The following is a 15,762-nucleotide window of genomic DNA, read 5'->3' as shown; positions in this document are numbered from 1 at the left end:
TTTCATACCAATACGACACAAAAGCAGTACTACAAGACAACATTTGTATTATATTTAATCAACTTAAGGTAATATTCAATGTAATAATTCATAGAAAGTTAACATCCTCTGGTGTACAGTACTCACCAACAGTGGCAGGTGTGTTCGCTCTGGGAGATGAGTGGTTGTTGTGGTGTCGGGCAGCTTTACACGGATAAGACGGATAGTTGTGGTCGTCAGGATAATATCAAGCACAGCAAGGGGTGAAGGAAGACTCACAGAACTCTTAGAACTGCCGGCAGCAGAAAGATTACAGCGATTTGCATAAAGTGGTGAGGATTGTTTGCTTGGCAGCATTTTGTTTTTTCAGCATAAATTTGCTTGTAGGGAAGAAGGGTTGACGGCAGGGAACGACTGAAATGCGGACTCTGTTCTAAACATGGGTCCATGTCCATCGCCATTTGTGCCAAGTGTTCCGACTTCCACCATTCCCTCACGGTTGGTAAACTCACAGGATTTTCAAAATCATCTGTTGCTTTCAGCATCTGAGAGATAGTTCGCAGTAAAAAAATACGTATGCCTCGAATGTGGATCACACCGGTCGAGTGGTTGAATCAGCGATGTTGTGTTAAGCAGCAGGAAACGCACTGTTATGTTAGGATGAATGCTATCCAAATGCTTAGGATAGGCTGTCGCATTGTCAAGCAACAAAAGAACTTTTAACGGCAAGATTCTGTTCCCGACAGTAGCGTCCCAGAGCTGATGCCGCGCTGTTTATAATTTCCAACTTTTTTTCAACTGTTAAAGCGGTTCTCTGCTGCTTGGCTGGCAGCCCAAGACATGACATCGGACGCTTAGGGGGCGTAATTAAATAATTAGAGTACAAAATCACTGCACCGTAGGTAAAACCAACAGAAGTTTAAGATCGCGCATCCACACCTTGCCAAAACCAATGCGAGAGTGGCGGGAGAGAGATTGTGAGGCGCGCGCACCTGACTTGTATTGGCGGGAAAGCAGCACTTCTTGTCCCAACAGTGAGACTGTGAGGCGTGCGCATGTGACTTGTATTGGCGGGAAGGCAGTGCTCCTCGCATAACTGTGAATTTTGGACGCATATAACGAGACGTTGGTAGAAATAGATTCCTCACATAACTGTGAATCCACATAGTCTGAAGACGCATATAACGAGGATAGGGTGTAGTGGATACAGCCCTGTTCATCCTGGGTAAAACCCTCCCCACCATTGAGCACATCTACATGGAGCGCTGTTGCAGGAAAACAGCAACCATCATCAAGGACCCCCTTCTCTCACCACCACCACCCTAGATATGCTCTCTTCTCACTGCTGCCATCAGGAGTAAGATACAGGAGCCTCAGGACTCACACCACCAGGTTCATGAACAGCCTTAACCAGCAGGCTGTTGAACTGGTGTGGATAACTTCACTTGTCCCATCATTGAACTGTTCCCACAATCTAAGGACTCGCTTTCAAAGACTCAACTCATGTTCTCGATATTTATTTATTTTGGATGTTTTTACTTTTATTTCCTTTTTTATATTTGCAGTTTGTTGTCTTTTGTTCACTGTTCATTTGACTGTTCTGTTGGGTGTGGTCTTTCATTGATTCTATTATATTTCTTGGATTTACTGTGTATTGCCTGCAAGAAAACAAATCTCAGGCATGTATATGGTGACATGTATGTACTTTGACAATGAATTTAGTTTGAACTTTTAAACTTTGAAAGTATAATTGAGAACTATTGGCTCAAATGTGGGGCTTGAAATGCATACAGAGCAGACCAGGTAGGAGACCTATTTCCTTAAAAAAGGTTTATGCCCTTAAAATAAAAAAAATGTATAAGTAACACATGATTTTATTCAGCTTTTATTTGATTTTTGTTAATTGATGTAGCCATTTTAGTCCATTATATTTTTTTCACCTTGACTTTCACATTGAGTGAAATGTGAAAGGTGCGATTTGAATTTTCCGTTCTTAAAATAGGTAGTCTAAGCCACTTACATTGCACTATTAGATTAGACTTCAGGACAAATAAATGACTCAAATCTTTTTTTAAAAAGTTTGAAATGCACTGATCTAAAAACGATATTGACATACTTTATCAATGTCAAATTTTAATCTTTATTTGATAGTTTGTGTTCATGCTTTATTATGTAGTAAGTATTTAAAATATTTTCACTAATGTATAGTTTGCAGACAGCAATGAATTACTGTCTGTATGTCTGTCTCATAAGGTACTGTAAGTATGAACTTAATTTCTCCAGGTCTGCCAGTGTCATTTGCTGACGGAACCACAGCAAACCTAAATGTCAAAGTCCTCTACAGTGTCAGAGCCACGTGCAATATAGTGCAGTCACATGGGGTGGGGGTGGGGGGGGAAACCAGAAGTACTACTACAGTGAAACAGCTGAGCAAACTTTGACAGCCATTTCAGCCATGCCCTTAATCTTTCTGGCTGACAAACTTGTCCAGATCACTCTGAAGCATTCACAGAAGTGTTAAGAATCAATTAAGTAATAAATGTTAAGAATCAATCAATCAATGCCATCTGGAAAAAGGTACAGGAGCCTCAGAACTCATGCCACCAAGTTCCTGAACAGTTATTACTCTTCAGCCATCAGCCTCCTAAACCAGAGGGGCTAACTAACTTCACTGGCCCCATCACCGAATTATTCTGACAACCTATGGACTCACTTTCAAGGACTCTTCATCTCATGTTCTCCATCCCTTATTTTTTATTTTTATGATTATTGTTATTATATCTTCTTTTATTTTCAGTTATTTGTCTTTTGCACACTGGTTGTCCAGCCTGTCAGTGCACTGTTTTATTGATTCTGTTATGGCTATTGGATATATTAAGTATGGCTGCAAGTAAATGAATCTGAAGGTTGTAGATGGTATGACAGTCCCTATGGGATGGACTATGGACTTGGGGGAGATGGGAGAACTACTGAAACTATTGCCCCTTTCACTTAGAGGTTCCATGCTTCTGCACACCTAGTCTGACAGCTTCAGCTGACAAATTCTCCAGCAAAGTGCTGGGGAATTTCAGCAAGTTTGTTTTCCCCCAGTGGGTTCCTTTAAGGATCCGAGCATCTTAATGGATACGGGGAAAGCTCCAGATGCTTAACAGATGCAGAAATGCTGAACTTGTGTGGGGAAATGTCAGTCGGCACAGTTGTTGGTGTTTCTGGACAATTTCTACCCAGTTGTGTTGCAGTGGTTATATCATTATTCAGACTTGTCCACTACAGTGTGATTGCAATCCCTGTATACACCAGAAGACCACAATGCTTTAAAAGAGTGTTTTAAACTTTTAGTTCATTTTCTCTTTCTTTCTCTGTGTGATAGTGAGCTTTGGAACAGCATCGATGAGCATGCCTACTCTGTTTGCTAGCCCCGCTGGATATACCCTTCCCACCAGTTTCAGTGGCGGCTTCCAACAGCCTGTTTTATCTGCACCGGGGGCCTTTCCTCAGCATTCGGCCTTTCCACCTCAACCTGCTGGTAAGGCTAACAGAGCTTCTCATTAATCAACAGCTTCTAAATTTTTCTCTTGCAAGCTCTGTTCACACCAAGTCTCTTGCCTTCCTTTACCCCTATAGGTGGAGGTTTTAGTTCATTTGGACAACAAAAACCAATGGTTATGCAATATAGTCAACAAATGGGAGTGTCTACAAATCCATTTCTGGTAATATTTGAAAATATATCAATTTTGTTTTCTATCTTCGATAGTCAGTCAGTCAGTGGGTGCCGTCCCGAGTCCGGGATTGGCGACTATGCACCTCCATCTTCTTCGATCTTGCGCTCTTTTTCTGGCCTCAGCATAACTCAACCCAGTTCATTGCCTCACATTATTGTACCAAGTGGTTCACTGCCTTCCTCTTTCCCTCTATCATCCCTTCCAATAACAATTTCTGCAGTCCACCACCTCTTAACAAGGGCCCGGCATATTCCAGCTTCCTCTTCTGCACATTCTTCAGCAACTCCTTTTCTCTCCTCGCTCTCTTCAACACTTCCATATTACTGACCTTCATCACCCATCTAATTTTCTGCATTCTCCTTAAATACCACATTTCAAATGCCTCCAGTCGTCATTGCGCTTCCTTGCATAAGGTCCACGATTCGACTCCATACAACAGACTGCTCCAGATGTAGCATTTCCAAATTCAACAACGCAGCCCAAAGTCCAACCTCTTGCCACACAGCACGTCACTCGGGCTCCAGAACGTTGATTTTGCAACCTCAATTCTTCATCTAATTTCTGTATCACATTTCCCATCCTCTGTGACCATCTGTCCCAGGTACACAAACTTCTTGACTTGCTCTATGCCTACGCCATTAATTTTGACACTGATTTTGGGGACTTGTTTCTTCCATGATACTACCATCATCTTCGTCTTTGCAGCATTTATTTTCATTCCAAATCGTTCACCTTCAGCATTTATCTTATCTACTATTCTAAGTAACTCGTCCTCAGTCTCGGCTAACAACACTGAATCATCTGCATACCTCTTAGTAGATATCATTTAAAGTGTCAGCTCATGAAAATGATATGGTCGGAATATGTGACTTTCAATGGCTTTACAAAGTCCTTAGAAGATTTTGGTCAGTAAATTATCCCATGCTAAGAGTTCTGCAGCCTCTGTGGTAGTGTAGAGAAAATGTGTGAAAAGATTGAGCTTTTGGTGAATATAATTTTAAAGCAAATTGTGAATATGCTTTTAATGATGGCTGAGATAGTATAAAAAGCTGCCTTTAAGATGACTCTTGCTGCTTTGAAGCACAGTGGTAGAGACCCAGCCATATTTTCAGAAATCAGAGGTATTTGACCGTCCTAGGCACAGAGTTCTCCAAAGGTTAGCTTGCACGGTGAGTGGGTGCTAATGAATGCAAATCCAGTGTTAGCATTCATTTGAAGAAGGCTGGAGTGTAAAAGCACGGATGTAATGCTGAGGTTTTATAAGGCATTGGTCAGTCTGCACCTGGAGGATTGTGAGCAGTTTTGGGCCCTTTTTCTAAGAAGGGATGTGCTGGCTTTGGAGAGGTTCCAGAGGAGGTTCATGAGAAATTTCCCGGGAATGAAAGGATTGATGTATAAGGAGCATTTGATGGCCTTGGGCCTGTACTGGTTGGAGTTCAGAAGAATGGGATGTGATACCATTGAAACCTATTGAATATTGAAAGGCCTACATAGATGTGGAGAGGATGTTTCTTATAGTGGGGGGGGTCTAGGACCAGAGAGCACAGCCTCAGGACATCCCTTTAAAACAGATGAAGAGGAATTTGTTTAGCCAGAGGGTGGTGAATCTGTGGATTTCATTGCCACGGACTGCTGTAAAGGAGAAGTCATTGAGTATAGTTAAAGTGGAGGTTGATAGGTTCTTGATTAATAAGGATGTTGAAGGTTATGGGGAGAAGGCAGGTGATTGGGGTTGAGATGGATAATAAATCAGCCACGATGGAATGGCAGAAAGTATTTGATGGGCTAAATGGTCTGATTCTACTATTACGTCTTATGATATATAGAAGAGACGAGGCCAATTTTAGCCATTAGTTTGATGTAGCTCCTCAAAGGGTTTTCAGTTTGTTTACTCTGAATCTTGCAATTAATTTTTATATAATCTGTATTGTGCTTTTAAAGACAACCTATAATCATTGTCCCTTTCTTTCCCCATTTCCCTTCTTACAGACTGGAGCTCCAATGGCCCAGTTTCCAACAGGGAGCTCCTCAACCAACCCATTCTTATAGCCCATTGGGTTCCTGTCAGAAGTGTGATGTTGGTGTGTAATGTCTCCAGACCTCTTGCACAGTTTTGTCGCTCACTGATGTTAGCTTTAAACACAAGAGTCTCTGAAGCTTGTATTTTGTATAAATGGATAATATATGCAGACGAGGGCTTCTCTCGTGTTCTTTATTTAACTGTTACTTGGCAAGAAGGTTCAAGATGTAACCATATCATGTATATTAAAATGGGCTATGTTAAGTTATTGCAAATCCTACTTTCATTGCTGTGCAGTACTGTACATATTTTTCTTAGAAAATTAGCTATTTGTGCACATTGGTATTTGTAATTTAACACTTATGGTAATGTGAAATGTTACTGAACAAGCATCATAAGATTGCTGAATCTACAAGAATGAAATCGCTGCAAAAACATTTGCCTTTTAAGTTCTAGTTTTTGAACTAAACTAGAAGTTTTATCGATTTGGTGACTTACAGTGGATTTTCTTTGAGAGGAAAATTCTCTTATTTATAATGAGTATGTAGAGAACTGCACCTCTGCCTAATAAAGATGATCATGTTTTGCTACAGTTTGCAATTGACAAAATAAATACTGTATTAGTAACAATGTTTATGGAGTCTTATTTTGAACATGATTATTATAATCTTCATTGGAAACACAAGGTAGATGAGTTTGTAACACACTTACAGATGGTATGTAAGATGTTGTGAGCATCACTGAATCATGGCTGAAAGATTATAGCTGGGAGCCTAACATCCAAGGGTACACATCATATCGAAAGGACAGGCAGGAAGGTAGAGCAAGTGGCGTGCCTCTGTTGGTTTAAAAAAAAATGAATCCAGATTAATTGAAAGAGGTGACATAGGATCAGAAGGTGTAGAATTATAGTGGGTACAGCTGAAGTGTTGCAAGGGTAAAAATACTCTGAAGGGAGTTCTATACAGACCTCCAAACAGAGTAAAGATATGGTCTACAAATTAAAACGGGAGAATGTTGCCACAGTCATGGGGGATTTCAATATGCAAGTGGATTTGGAAAATTGGGTTGGTACTGGATCCAAAGAGGAGTAGTTTCTAGAATTCTTATAAGATGGTTTTTTGGAGCAGCTTGAGGTTGAGCTCACGAGGGGATCAGCTATCCTGGATTGGGTGTTGTGCAATGAACCAGCAATCATTAGAGAGTTTAAGGTAAAGGAACACTTGGGAGACCAGTGATCATAATATGGTAAATTCACTCTGAAATCTGAGGAGGAGAAGTTAAAGTCAGATCTATCAGTGTTATAGGGGAGTGAAGGAAATTACAGAGGCATGAGGGGATCTGGCCAAAATTGATTGGAAAGGAACACTAGCAGGGTTGATAGCAGAGCAGCAGTGGCTGGAATTTCTGGAAGCAAGTCAGAAGGCACAGGATATACACATCCCAAACAGGAAGATGTATTCTAAAGGCAGGAAAACACAATGGTTGCTAACAAGAAGTCAAAGCCAAGAGAGGGCATACAATAAAGCAAAAAAATAGTGGGAAGTTAGAGGATTGGGAAGCTTTTAAAAACCAACAGAAGGCAAGTAAAAATGTCATAAAGAAGGAAAAGATGGAATATGAAATTAAGCTAGCCAATAATATTAAAGAGGATACCTAAAGTTTCTTCAGATACATAACGTGTAAAAGAGAGGCAAGAGTAGATATTGGACCACTGGAAAATGATACCAAAGAGGTAGTACAGAGGGACAAGGGAATGGCGGATGAGCTGAATATGTATTTTGCATCAGTCTTCACTTTGGAAGACACTAGCAGTATGCTGGACGTTCAAGAGTGTGGGAGGCAGAAGTGTGTGAAGTTGCCATTCTTGGAGAAGGTTCTTGGGGAAACTGAAAGGTCTGGAGTCACCTGGACCAGATGGAATACACCCTGGTGTCAGAAAGAGTGGCCGAAGAGATTGTGGAGGCACTAATACTGATCTTTCAAAAATCAGTTCATCCGACATGGCTCCAGAGGAACGGAAAATTACAAATGTCACTCAATTCTCCAAGAAGGGAGAGAGGCAGGAGAAAAGAAATTATAGGCTAGTTAGTCTGACCTCTGTGGTTGGGAAGATGTTGGGAGTTGATTGTTAACGATATGGTTTCAGAGTATTTGGAGGCACATGATAAATTAAGTCATAATCAGTACAGTTTCCTTAAGGAAAAATTTTGCCTGACAAATCTGTTGGAATTCTTTGCATAAATAACAAGCAGGATAACAAAGAATCAGTTGATTCTCCTTTGACAAGGTGCCACACGAGGCCCATGGTATTACAGGAAAGATTCTAGCCTAGATAAAGCAATGGCTGGTCAGCAGGAGGTAAAGAGTGAGAATAAAGTGAGCCTTTTCTGGTTGGCTGCCGGTGACTAGTGGCGATCCACAGGGGTCCATGTCAGGACCAATTCTTTTAATGTTATATGTCAATGATTAATGATTTGTATGATGGAATTGATGGCTTTGTGGCCAAGTTACGAAGGTAAGTGGAGGGGCTACAGAAGGACCCAGATAGGTGAGAATGAGAAAAGCGGCAGATGGAATACGGTGTCCGGAAGTGTATGGTCATGCATTTTGGTAGAAGAAATAAAAGCGTAGACTGTTTTCTAAATGGAGAGAAAATACAAATATTTGAGATGTAAAGGGATTTGGGAGTCCTTGTGCATGATTCCTTAAAAGTTAGTTTGCAAGTTGAGTCAGTGATGACAAAGTCAAGTGTGATGTTAGCATTCATTTTGAGAGGACCAGAATGCAAGAATGTAATGTTGAGGCTTTATAAAGCATCGGTGAGGCCTTGCTTGGAATATTGTGAGCAGTTTTGGGCATCTTATCTAAGGAATTGGAGAGGGTTTAAAGGAGGTTCACAAAAATGCAGAGCATTTAATGGCTCTGGGCCTCAAGTCGCTCGAATCCGGAAGAATGAGGGGTGACCTCATTGAAATCTATCAAATATTGAGAGGCCTCAATGGAGAGGATGGTGGGAGAATCTATTCCCAGATGACGCAGCTTCAGAATAGAGGGTGTCCTTTTAGAATAGGGATGAGAAGGAATTCCTTTAGCCAGAGAGTGGTGAATCTGTGGAATTTGTTGCCTCAGGCAGCTGTGGAGGTCGAGTCATTAAGTATATTTAAGATGGAGATTGATAGATTCTTGATTGGTCAGGGCATGGAGGGCTATGGGGAGAAGGCAGGAGACTGGGGCAGAGAGGATAAATAGATCAGCCATGATGAAATGATGGAGCAGACTCCATGGGCTAAATGGCCTAATTCTGCTCCTGTATCTCGTGGTCTTGATGAGCCCATCTGGGATTCAATTTTCACGGGTTTTCTCCAAGTCACTGACTCAGGTATCTTCCTTGCTTGATCACTGAGTCATTGCTGCTGGTCATCTGGAGTAAACATTTTAGACATCTCCTCACACTCCTCTGATACATTACCTCTATGCAGCCTCAATTTCAATAGGTAATCATGCTATCGCCACCCTACAATTATTTTAAGCATTTGGTTGCTAAATTGCCAAAGCACTCATTTGAGACTTGTTAAAGAATCAGAAGTCCTTTTCCACAGCATGTCAGATCCCAAGCACCCCCATTTGCTTGTTCTGTCTGTTACAGAGCTCGCAGTGGGAAGCTTACAGTGGTTTGTCCACTGGCTGTAAAGTTGTCTTAACTCTGTTCTCAAATGGAACTGGCCATGTGTCAAATACATGACCTCCCTTCACTGTATGTCTCCTTGTTCTGTAATTTCCATCATCCCTTCCTACAGCAGAGTATCACCCAAAGCTTCATTTCATTTTTAAATCTTTTTATTAATATGTAATCTTCTACAGCTATAAAATACAGAAATTCAACAAATTAGTATATATATAATTAATAAAGCTGAAGAAAAAAAACATATATGGTAATGAAAAAAATTTATAAAATAAAAAGAAGGAAAAAAAGAGAACCCCAGCTAACTAAAAAAAAAAACCACTAACCATAAAACAAAAAAAGAGAAAAAAAAACCATTAGGAACCAACTCCCGGAGCAATACATCTTACAATCACTTATATATATATAAAAGAAGAAAAAGAAAATAACTGCCAAATCACATTTATATAACATAAAATTGGAAGGAAACCATGTAAATTGATTCAAATTAAATGATAATATTTAGCAAAAGAGCCCCACCTTCTCTCAAAATCAAATCGGGGATCAAAAGTTCTGCTTCCAAACTAAGACATAACATGACTTGAGAAAACCATTGAGTTAGTGCAGGAGCAGAGCTATCTTTCCACTTCAATAAAATAGCTCTTCTTGCCAACAATGTAACAAATGCAATAACATATTGGTTTGAAAATGAAATACCCTGAATATGATGTGGAACTATTCCAAATAGAACAGTCAATGTATTAGGTTGTAAATTAATTTTCGAAGCTTTAGAAATTGTAGAAAATAAAGAATTCCAAAAAGATTTCAATGAGGGACATGACCAGAACATATGTGACAAAGTAGCTACTTCATTTTTGCACCTATCACAATAATTATCTATATTAGGAAATATTTTGGATAGCCTCTCCTTTGTTAAATAATAACGGTGAACAATTTTAAACTGAATTAAACAATGATTGGCACATATTGAAGAAGAATTAACCATTTTCAGAACTCGAGACCAATCTTCATTAACAAAAGTCATATTAAGTTCTTCATTAACAAAAGTCATGTTGGCACGTGGCCAAGTGGTTAAGGCATTCGTCTAGTGATTTGAAGGTCGCTAGTTCGAGCCTTGGCTGAGGCAGCGTGTTGTATCCTTGAGCAAGGCACTTAACTACACATTGCTCTGCAACAACACCGGTGCCAAGCTGTATGGGTCCTAATGCCCTTCCCTTGGACAACATCGGTGGCGTGGAGAGGGGAGACTTGGAGCATAGGCAACTGCTGATCTTCCATACAACTTTGCCCAGGCCTGCACCCTGGAAACCTTCCAAGGCGCAAATCCATGGTCTCATGAGACTAACGGATGCCTATTAAGTTCTCTCTCCCAATCTTGTTTAATCTTTAGTGAGAGGTTATCTTTTGTAGTAAAAATAAATTATAAATTCTACCAGTGGAGCCTCTCACTAAGGGATTCATATTCAAAATAGTGTCCAACAAATCAGATTCTTGCATATATGGAAACATAGAAACATATTTTTGTAAAAAATATCTAACCTGTAAATATTGCAAGAAGTGTGTGTGAGAGAGAGAATATTTACTAATTAACTCTTCAAAAGACATCAATCGACCATCACTAAATAAATCTGCAAAAGAACAAATCCCCTTATTTCTCCATAAAAGAAAGATGGGATCAGTAATTGAAGGTTTAAATAGCAAATTTCAAAATACAGGACTAGACAATGTAAATTGCTTGAAATTAAAAGAGTTGTGAAACTGAAACCAAATCCTTAAGGACTGTTTAATAACAGGGTAGAAATTTAAATTGGAAATTTTAGCATGTTGTAAAGGTAATGGAGCTCCTGATAGTGAAGTTAAATAAAATTGATTAATAGCTTTAAATTCTAAATCAATCCAATCTGGGTTTTGGTTCTTATCGAGCCAATATAACCAAAAACATAATTGTGAATATTAACAGCCCAATAATACAATCTTAAATTAGGTAGCAGGAGTCCACCATCTTTTTTCGATTTTTGTAAAAAAAACTTATTAACTCTTGGTTTTTTATTATTCCAAATAAAGGACGAAATAATAGAATCAGTATGATCAAAAAATTTTTTGGTTAGAAAAATAGGTGTATTTTGAAAAATATATAAAAATCTAAGTAAAATCATCATTTTCACGGCATGAATACGACCTATTAAAGAAAGTGTAAGAGGATTCCATCTAGAAAATAATTGTTTCATAGAGTCCAATAAAGGAACTACATTAGCTTTATAAAGATTCTTATATTTTTTGTAATGATAATACCCAAATATTTAAAAGAATTCACAATTCTAAATGGAATATCCCTCTATATAAAAACAGGAACATTTAAAGGGAACAATTCACTCTTATTTAAATCAAGTTTATATCCTGAAAGTTTTTCAAAATCATTTAATAATTCCAAAAGATTAGGAATAGATTCTTCAGGATTTGAGATATAAACCAAAAGATCATCTGCATAAAGAGAAATCTTATGTATGGTCCCACTTATAGAAATACCATGAATATTTTTAGCTTCGAGAATTGTTATAGCCAAAGGTTCCAATGTGAGGTTAAATAATAAAGGACTGAATGGACACCTTTGTCGAGTACCTCGTGAAAGTAAAGAAAAGGGAGACCTAAGATTATTAGTAATAACAGTAGCGATAGGGTTCTTATAGATCATTTGAATCCACTTATTAAAATTATTACCAAAGCCAAATCTCTCTAATACATTAAACAAATAAGTCCATTCAATTCGATCAAATGCCTTTTCTGCATCCAGAGAAATAACACATTGGGGTGTTTTGGATAATGGTGAATATATAATATTCATCAGTCTCCGAACATTGGAAAAAGAGTAACGGCCTCTAATAAAGCCTGTTTGATCCATAGAGATAATTTTAGGTAAAATGTTTTGTAAATGGTTAGCCATTATCTTGGAAAGAATTTTAGCATCCACACTTAATAGCGAAATAGATGTATAAGATGAGCATTCAGTAGGATCTTTATCTTTCTTAAGGATTAAAGAAACCGAAGCTTCATAAAAAGAAAAGGGTAAATTACCTTCCTCAAAAGATTCATGAAATATTTCCAAAAGGTATGGAGAAGGTAATTTTTCAAATTTTTTGTAAAATCCTACCGAATAACCATTGAGTCCAGGAGCTTTACCTGATTGCATTGACCATATAGCTTTCTGAATTTCATGCTCAACAATTGGAGCATCAAGGGTCTGTTGATAGAAGCATAGAAACATAGAAAATAGGTGCAGGAGTAGGCCATTCGGCCCTTCGAGCCTGCATCGCCATTTATTATGATCATGGCTGATCATCCAACTCAGAACCCTGCACCAGCCTTCGCTCCATACCCCCTGATCCCTGTAGCCACAAGGGCCATATCTAACTCCCTCTTAAATTTAGCCAATGAACTGGTCTCAACTGTTTCCTGTGGCAGAGAATTCCACAGATTCACCACTCTCTGTGTGAAGAAGTTTTTCCTAATCTCGGTCCTAAAAGGCTTCCCCTTATCCTCAAACTGTGATCCCTTGTTCTGGACTTCCCCAACATCGGGAACAATCTTCCTGCATCTAGCCTGTCCAATCCCTTTAGGATTTTATACGTTTCAATCAGATCCCCCCTCAATCTTCTAAATTCTAACGAGTACAAGCCCAGTTCATCCAGTCTTTCTTCATATGAAAGTCCTGCCATCCCAGGAATTAATCTGGTGAACCTTCTTTGTACTCCCTCTATGGCAAGGATGTCTTTCCTCAGATTAGGGGACCAAAACTGCACACAATACTCCAGGTGTGGTCTCACCAAGGCCTTGTACAACTGCAGTAGTACCTCCCTGCTCCTGTACTCGAATCCTCTCGCTATAAATGCCAGTATACCATTCACCTTTTTCACCGCCTGCTGTACCTGCATGCCCACTTTCAATGACTGGTGTATAATGACACCCAGGTCTCGTTGCACCTCCCCTTTTCCTAATCGGCCACCATTCAGATAATAATCTGTTTTCTTATTTTTGCCACCAAAGTGGATAACTTCACATTTATCCACATTAAATTGCATCTGCCATGAATTTGCCCACTCACCCAACCTATCCAAGTCACTCTGCATCCTCTTAGCCTCCTCCTCACAGCTAACACTGCCACCCAGCTTCGTGTCATCCGCAAACTTGGAGATGCTGCATTTAATTCCCTCATCTAAGTCATTAATATATATTGTAAACAACTGGGGTCCCAGCACTGAGCCTTGTTGTACCCCACTAGTCACTGCCTGCCATTCTGAAAAGGTCCCGTTTATTCCCACTCTTTGCTTCCTGTCTGCCAACCAATTTTCTATCCACATCAATACCTTACCCCCAATACCGTGTGCTTTAAGTTTGCACACTAATCTCCTGTGTGGGACCTTGTCAAAAGCCTTTTGAAAATCCAAATATACCACATCCACTGGTTCTCCCCTATCCACTCTACTAGTTACATCCTCAAAAAATTCAATGAGATTCATCAGACAGGATTTTCCTTTCACAAATCCATGCTGACTTTGTCCGATGATTTCACCGCTTTCCAAATGTGCTGTTATCACATCTTTGAAAACTGACTCCAGCAGTTTCCCCACCACCGACGTTAGGCTAACCGGTCTATAATTCCACGGTTTCTCTCTCCCTCCTTTTTTAAAAAGTGGGGTTACATTAGCCACCCTCCAATCCTCAGGAACTAGTCCAGAATCTAACGAGTTTTGAAAAATTATCACTAATGCATCCACTATTTCTTGGGCTACTTCCTTAAGCACTCTAGGATGCAGACCATCTGGCCCTGGGGATTTATCTGCCTTCAATCCCTTCAATTTACCTAACACCACTTCCCTACTAACAAGTATTTCGCTCAGTTCCTCCATCTCACTGGACCCTCTGTCCCCTACTATTTCTAGAAGATTATTTATGTCCTCCTTAATGAAGACAGAACCAAAGTAATTATTCAATTGGTCTGCCATGTCCTTGCTCCCCATAATCAATTCACCTGTTTCTGTCTGTAGGGGACCTACATTTGTCTTTACCAGTCTTTTCCTTTTTACATATCTATAAAAGCTTTTACAGTCAGTTTTTATGTTCTCTGCCAGTTTTCTCTCATAATCTTTTTTCCCCTTCCTAATTAAGCCCTTTGTCCTCCTCTGCTGAACTCTGAATTTCTCCCAGTCCTCAGGTGAGCCACTTTCTCTGGCTAATTTGTATGCTTCTTCTTTGGAATTGATACTATCCCTAATTTCTCTTGTCAGCCACGGGTGCACTACCTTCCTTGATTTATTCTTTTGCCAAACTGGGATGAACAATTGTTGTAGTTCATCCATGAAACCTTTAAATGCTTGCCATTGCATATCCACCGTCAATCCTTTAAGTCCACCGTCAATCCTTTAAGTAATCTTCAGCAGTAATTTGAGGAAATTTAATCATATAAAAAAGCTTTCATTTTAGAGGGATCTGCTGGAAACTGAGATTTATAAAGATCAGAATAAAAAATATCTTCATAATTACTTACTATATCTCCACTATCTTTGCGAATCTTTAAAATTTGTCTTTTAGCTTTAGCAGCCCTTAATTGGGAAGCTAATAGCCTATTATTTTTATCCCCAAAAATATAAAATAGAATTTTAATTTAAGCAAATATCCTTCAATAGGATAAGTTAATAATAAATTATATTGTGATTGTAGTTCCACTCTTTTTTTAAACAATTCAACATTTGGAATGATTGCATTGAAATATCTAATTCTTTAATTTCTTTAGCAATTTTATCTAATTCTACTCTTGTCTGTTTCTTCAACCTAGATAAATAAGGAATAATCTGACCACATAAATAAGCTTTTAACGTATCCCAAATTACTAACTTTGAGACGTTTCCTGTATTATTAAAGAGAAAAAACTCTTTTATCTGAGTTTCAATAAACTCAACAAAATTTGAACTTTGTAACAAATGTTCTGGAAAACGCCAAGGTGGTCTTGTAGAAACAACATCTTTCAAATCAAATATTAAATTTAAAGGAGCATGATCAGAAATAACAATTACATCATATTCACATTTCTGAACATTAAGTAAAAGTCGAGGGTCGGCTATAAAATAGTCGATTCTCGAAGATTTATTATGAACATGTGAAAAAAAGGAATATTCTCTATCAGTAGGATGCATATGTCTCCAGACTTCAATTAAACCATAATCAATTAAAAAGGAATTAATAAGTGATGCAGAATGATTAGGGAGTTGATATCTAGGTGATGATTTATCTAACAAGGGATTTAAGCAAATATTAAAATCTCCACCCATTAATAACATATATTCATTTAAATCAGGTAATAG

The 15,762-nt window shown here is 38.8% G+C and overlaps 1 protein-coding gene across 5 annotated transcripts in view; it reads left to right on the top strand.

Moving 5' to 3' along the window:
* agfg1a (ArfGAP with FG repeats 1a) overlaps nt 1-6,321 on the top strand; it is a 59,083-nt gene extending 52,762 nt beyond the window's left edge. For all 5 annotated transcript variants that reach the window (XM_072255079.1, XM_072255078.1, XM_072255076.1 and 2 more), the window contains 3 exons: nt 3,350-3,505; nt 3,604-3,689; nt 5,691-6,321. In XM_072255079.1, the coding sequence (XP_072111180.1) occupies nt 3,350-3,505; nt 3,604-3,689; nt 5,691-5,750 (302 nt within the window). In that variant the 3' untranslated portion in view covers nt 5,751-6,321. The remainder of the gene's footprint in view (nt 1-3,349; nt 3,506-3,603; nt 3,690-5,690) is intronic.
* The last annotated feature ends 9,441 nt before the right edge of the window (nt 6,322-15,762 follow it).

Source organism: Mobula birostris, chromosome 4 (assembly GCF_030028105.1).
Source record: "Mobula birostris isolate sMobBir1 chromosome 4, sMobBir1.hap1, whole genome shotgun sequence".
Lineage (NCBI taxonomy): Eukaryota > Metazoa > Chordata > Chondrichthyes > Myliobatiformes > Myliobatidae > Mobula > Mobula birostris.
Note: the sequence above shows the minus strand (reverse complement) of the source record. Positions and strands in the feature narration are given on the sequence as shown.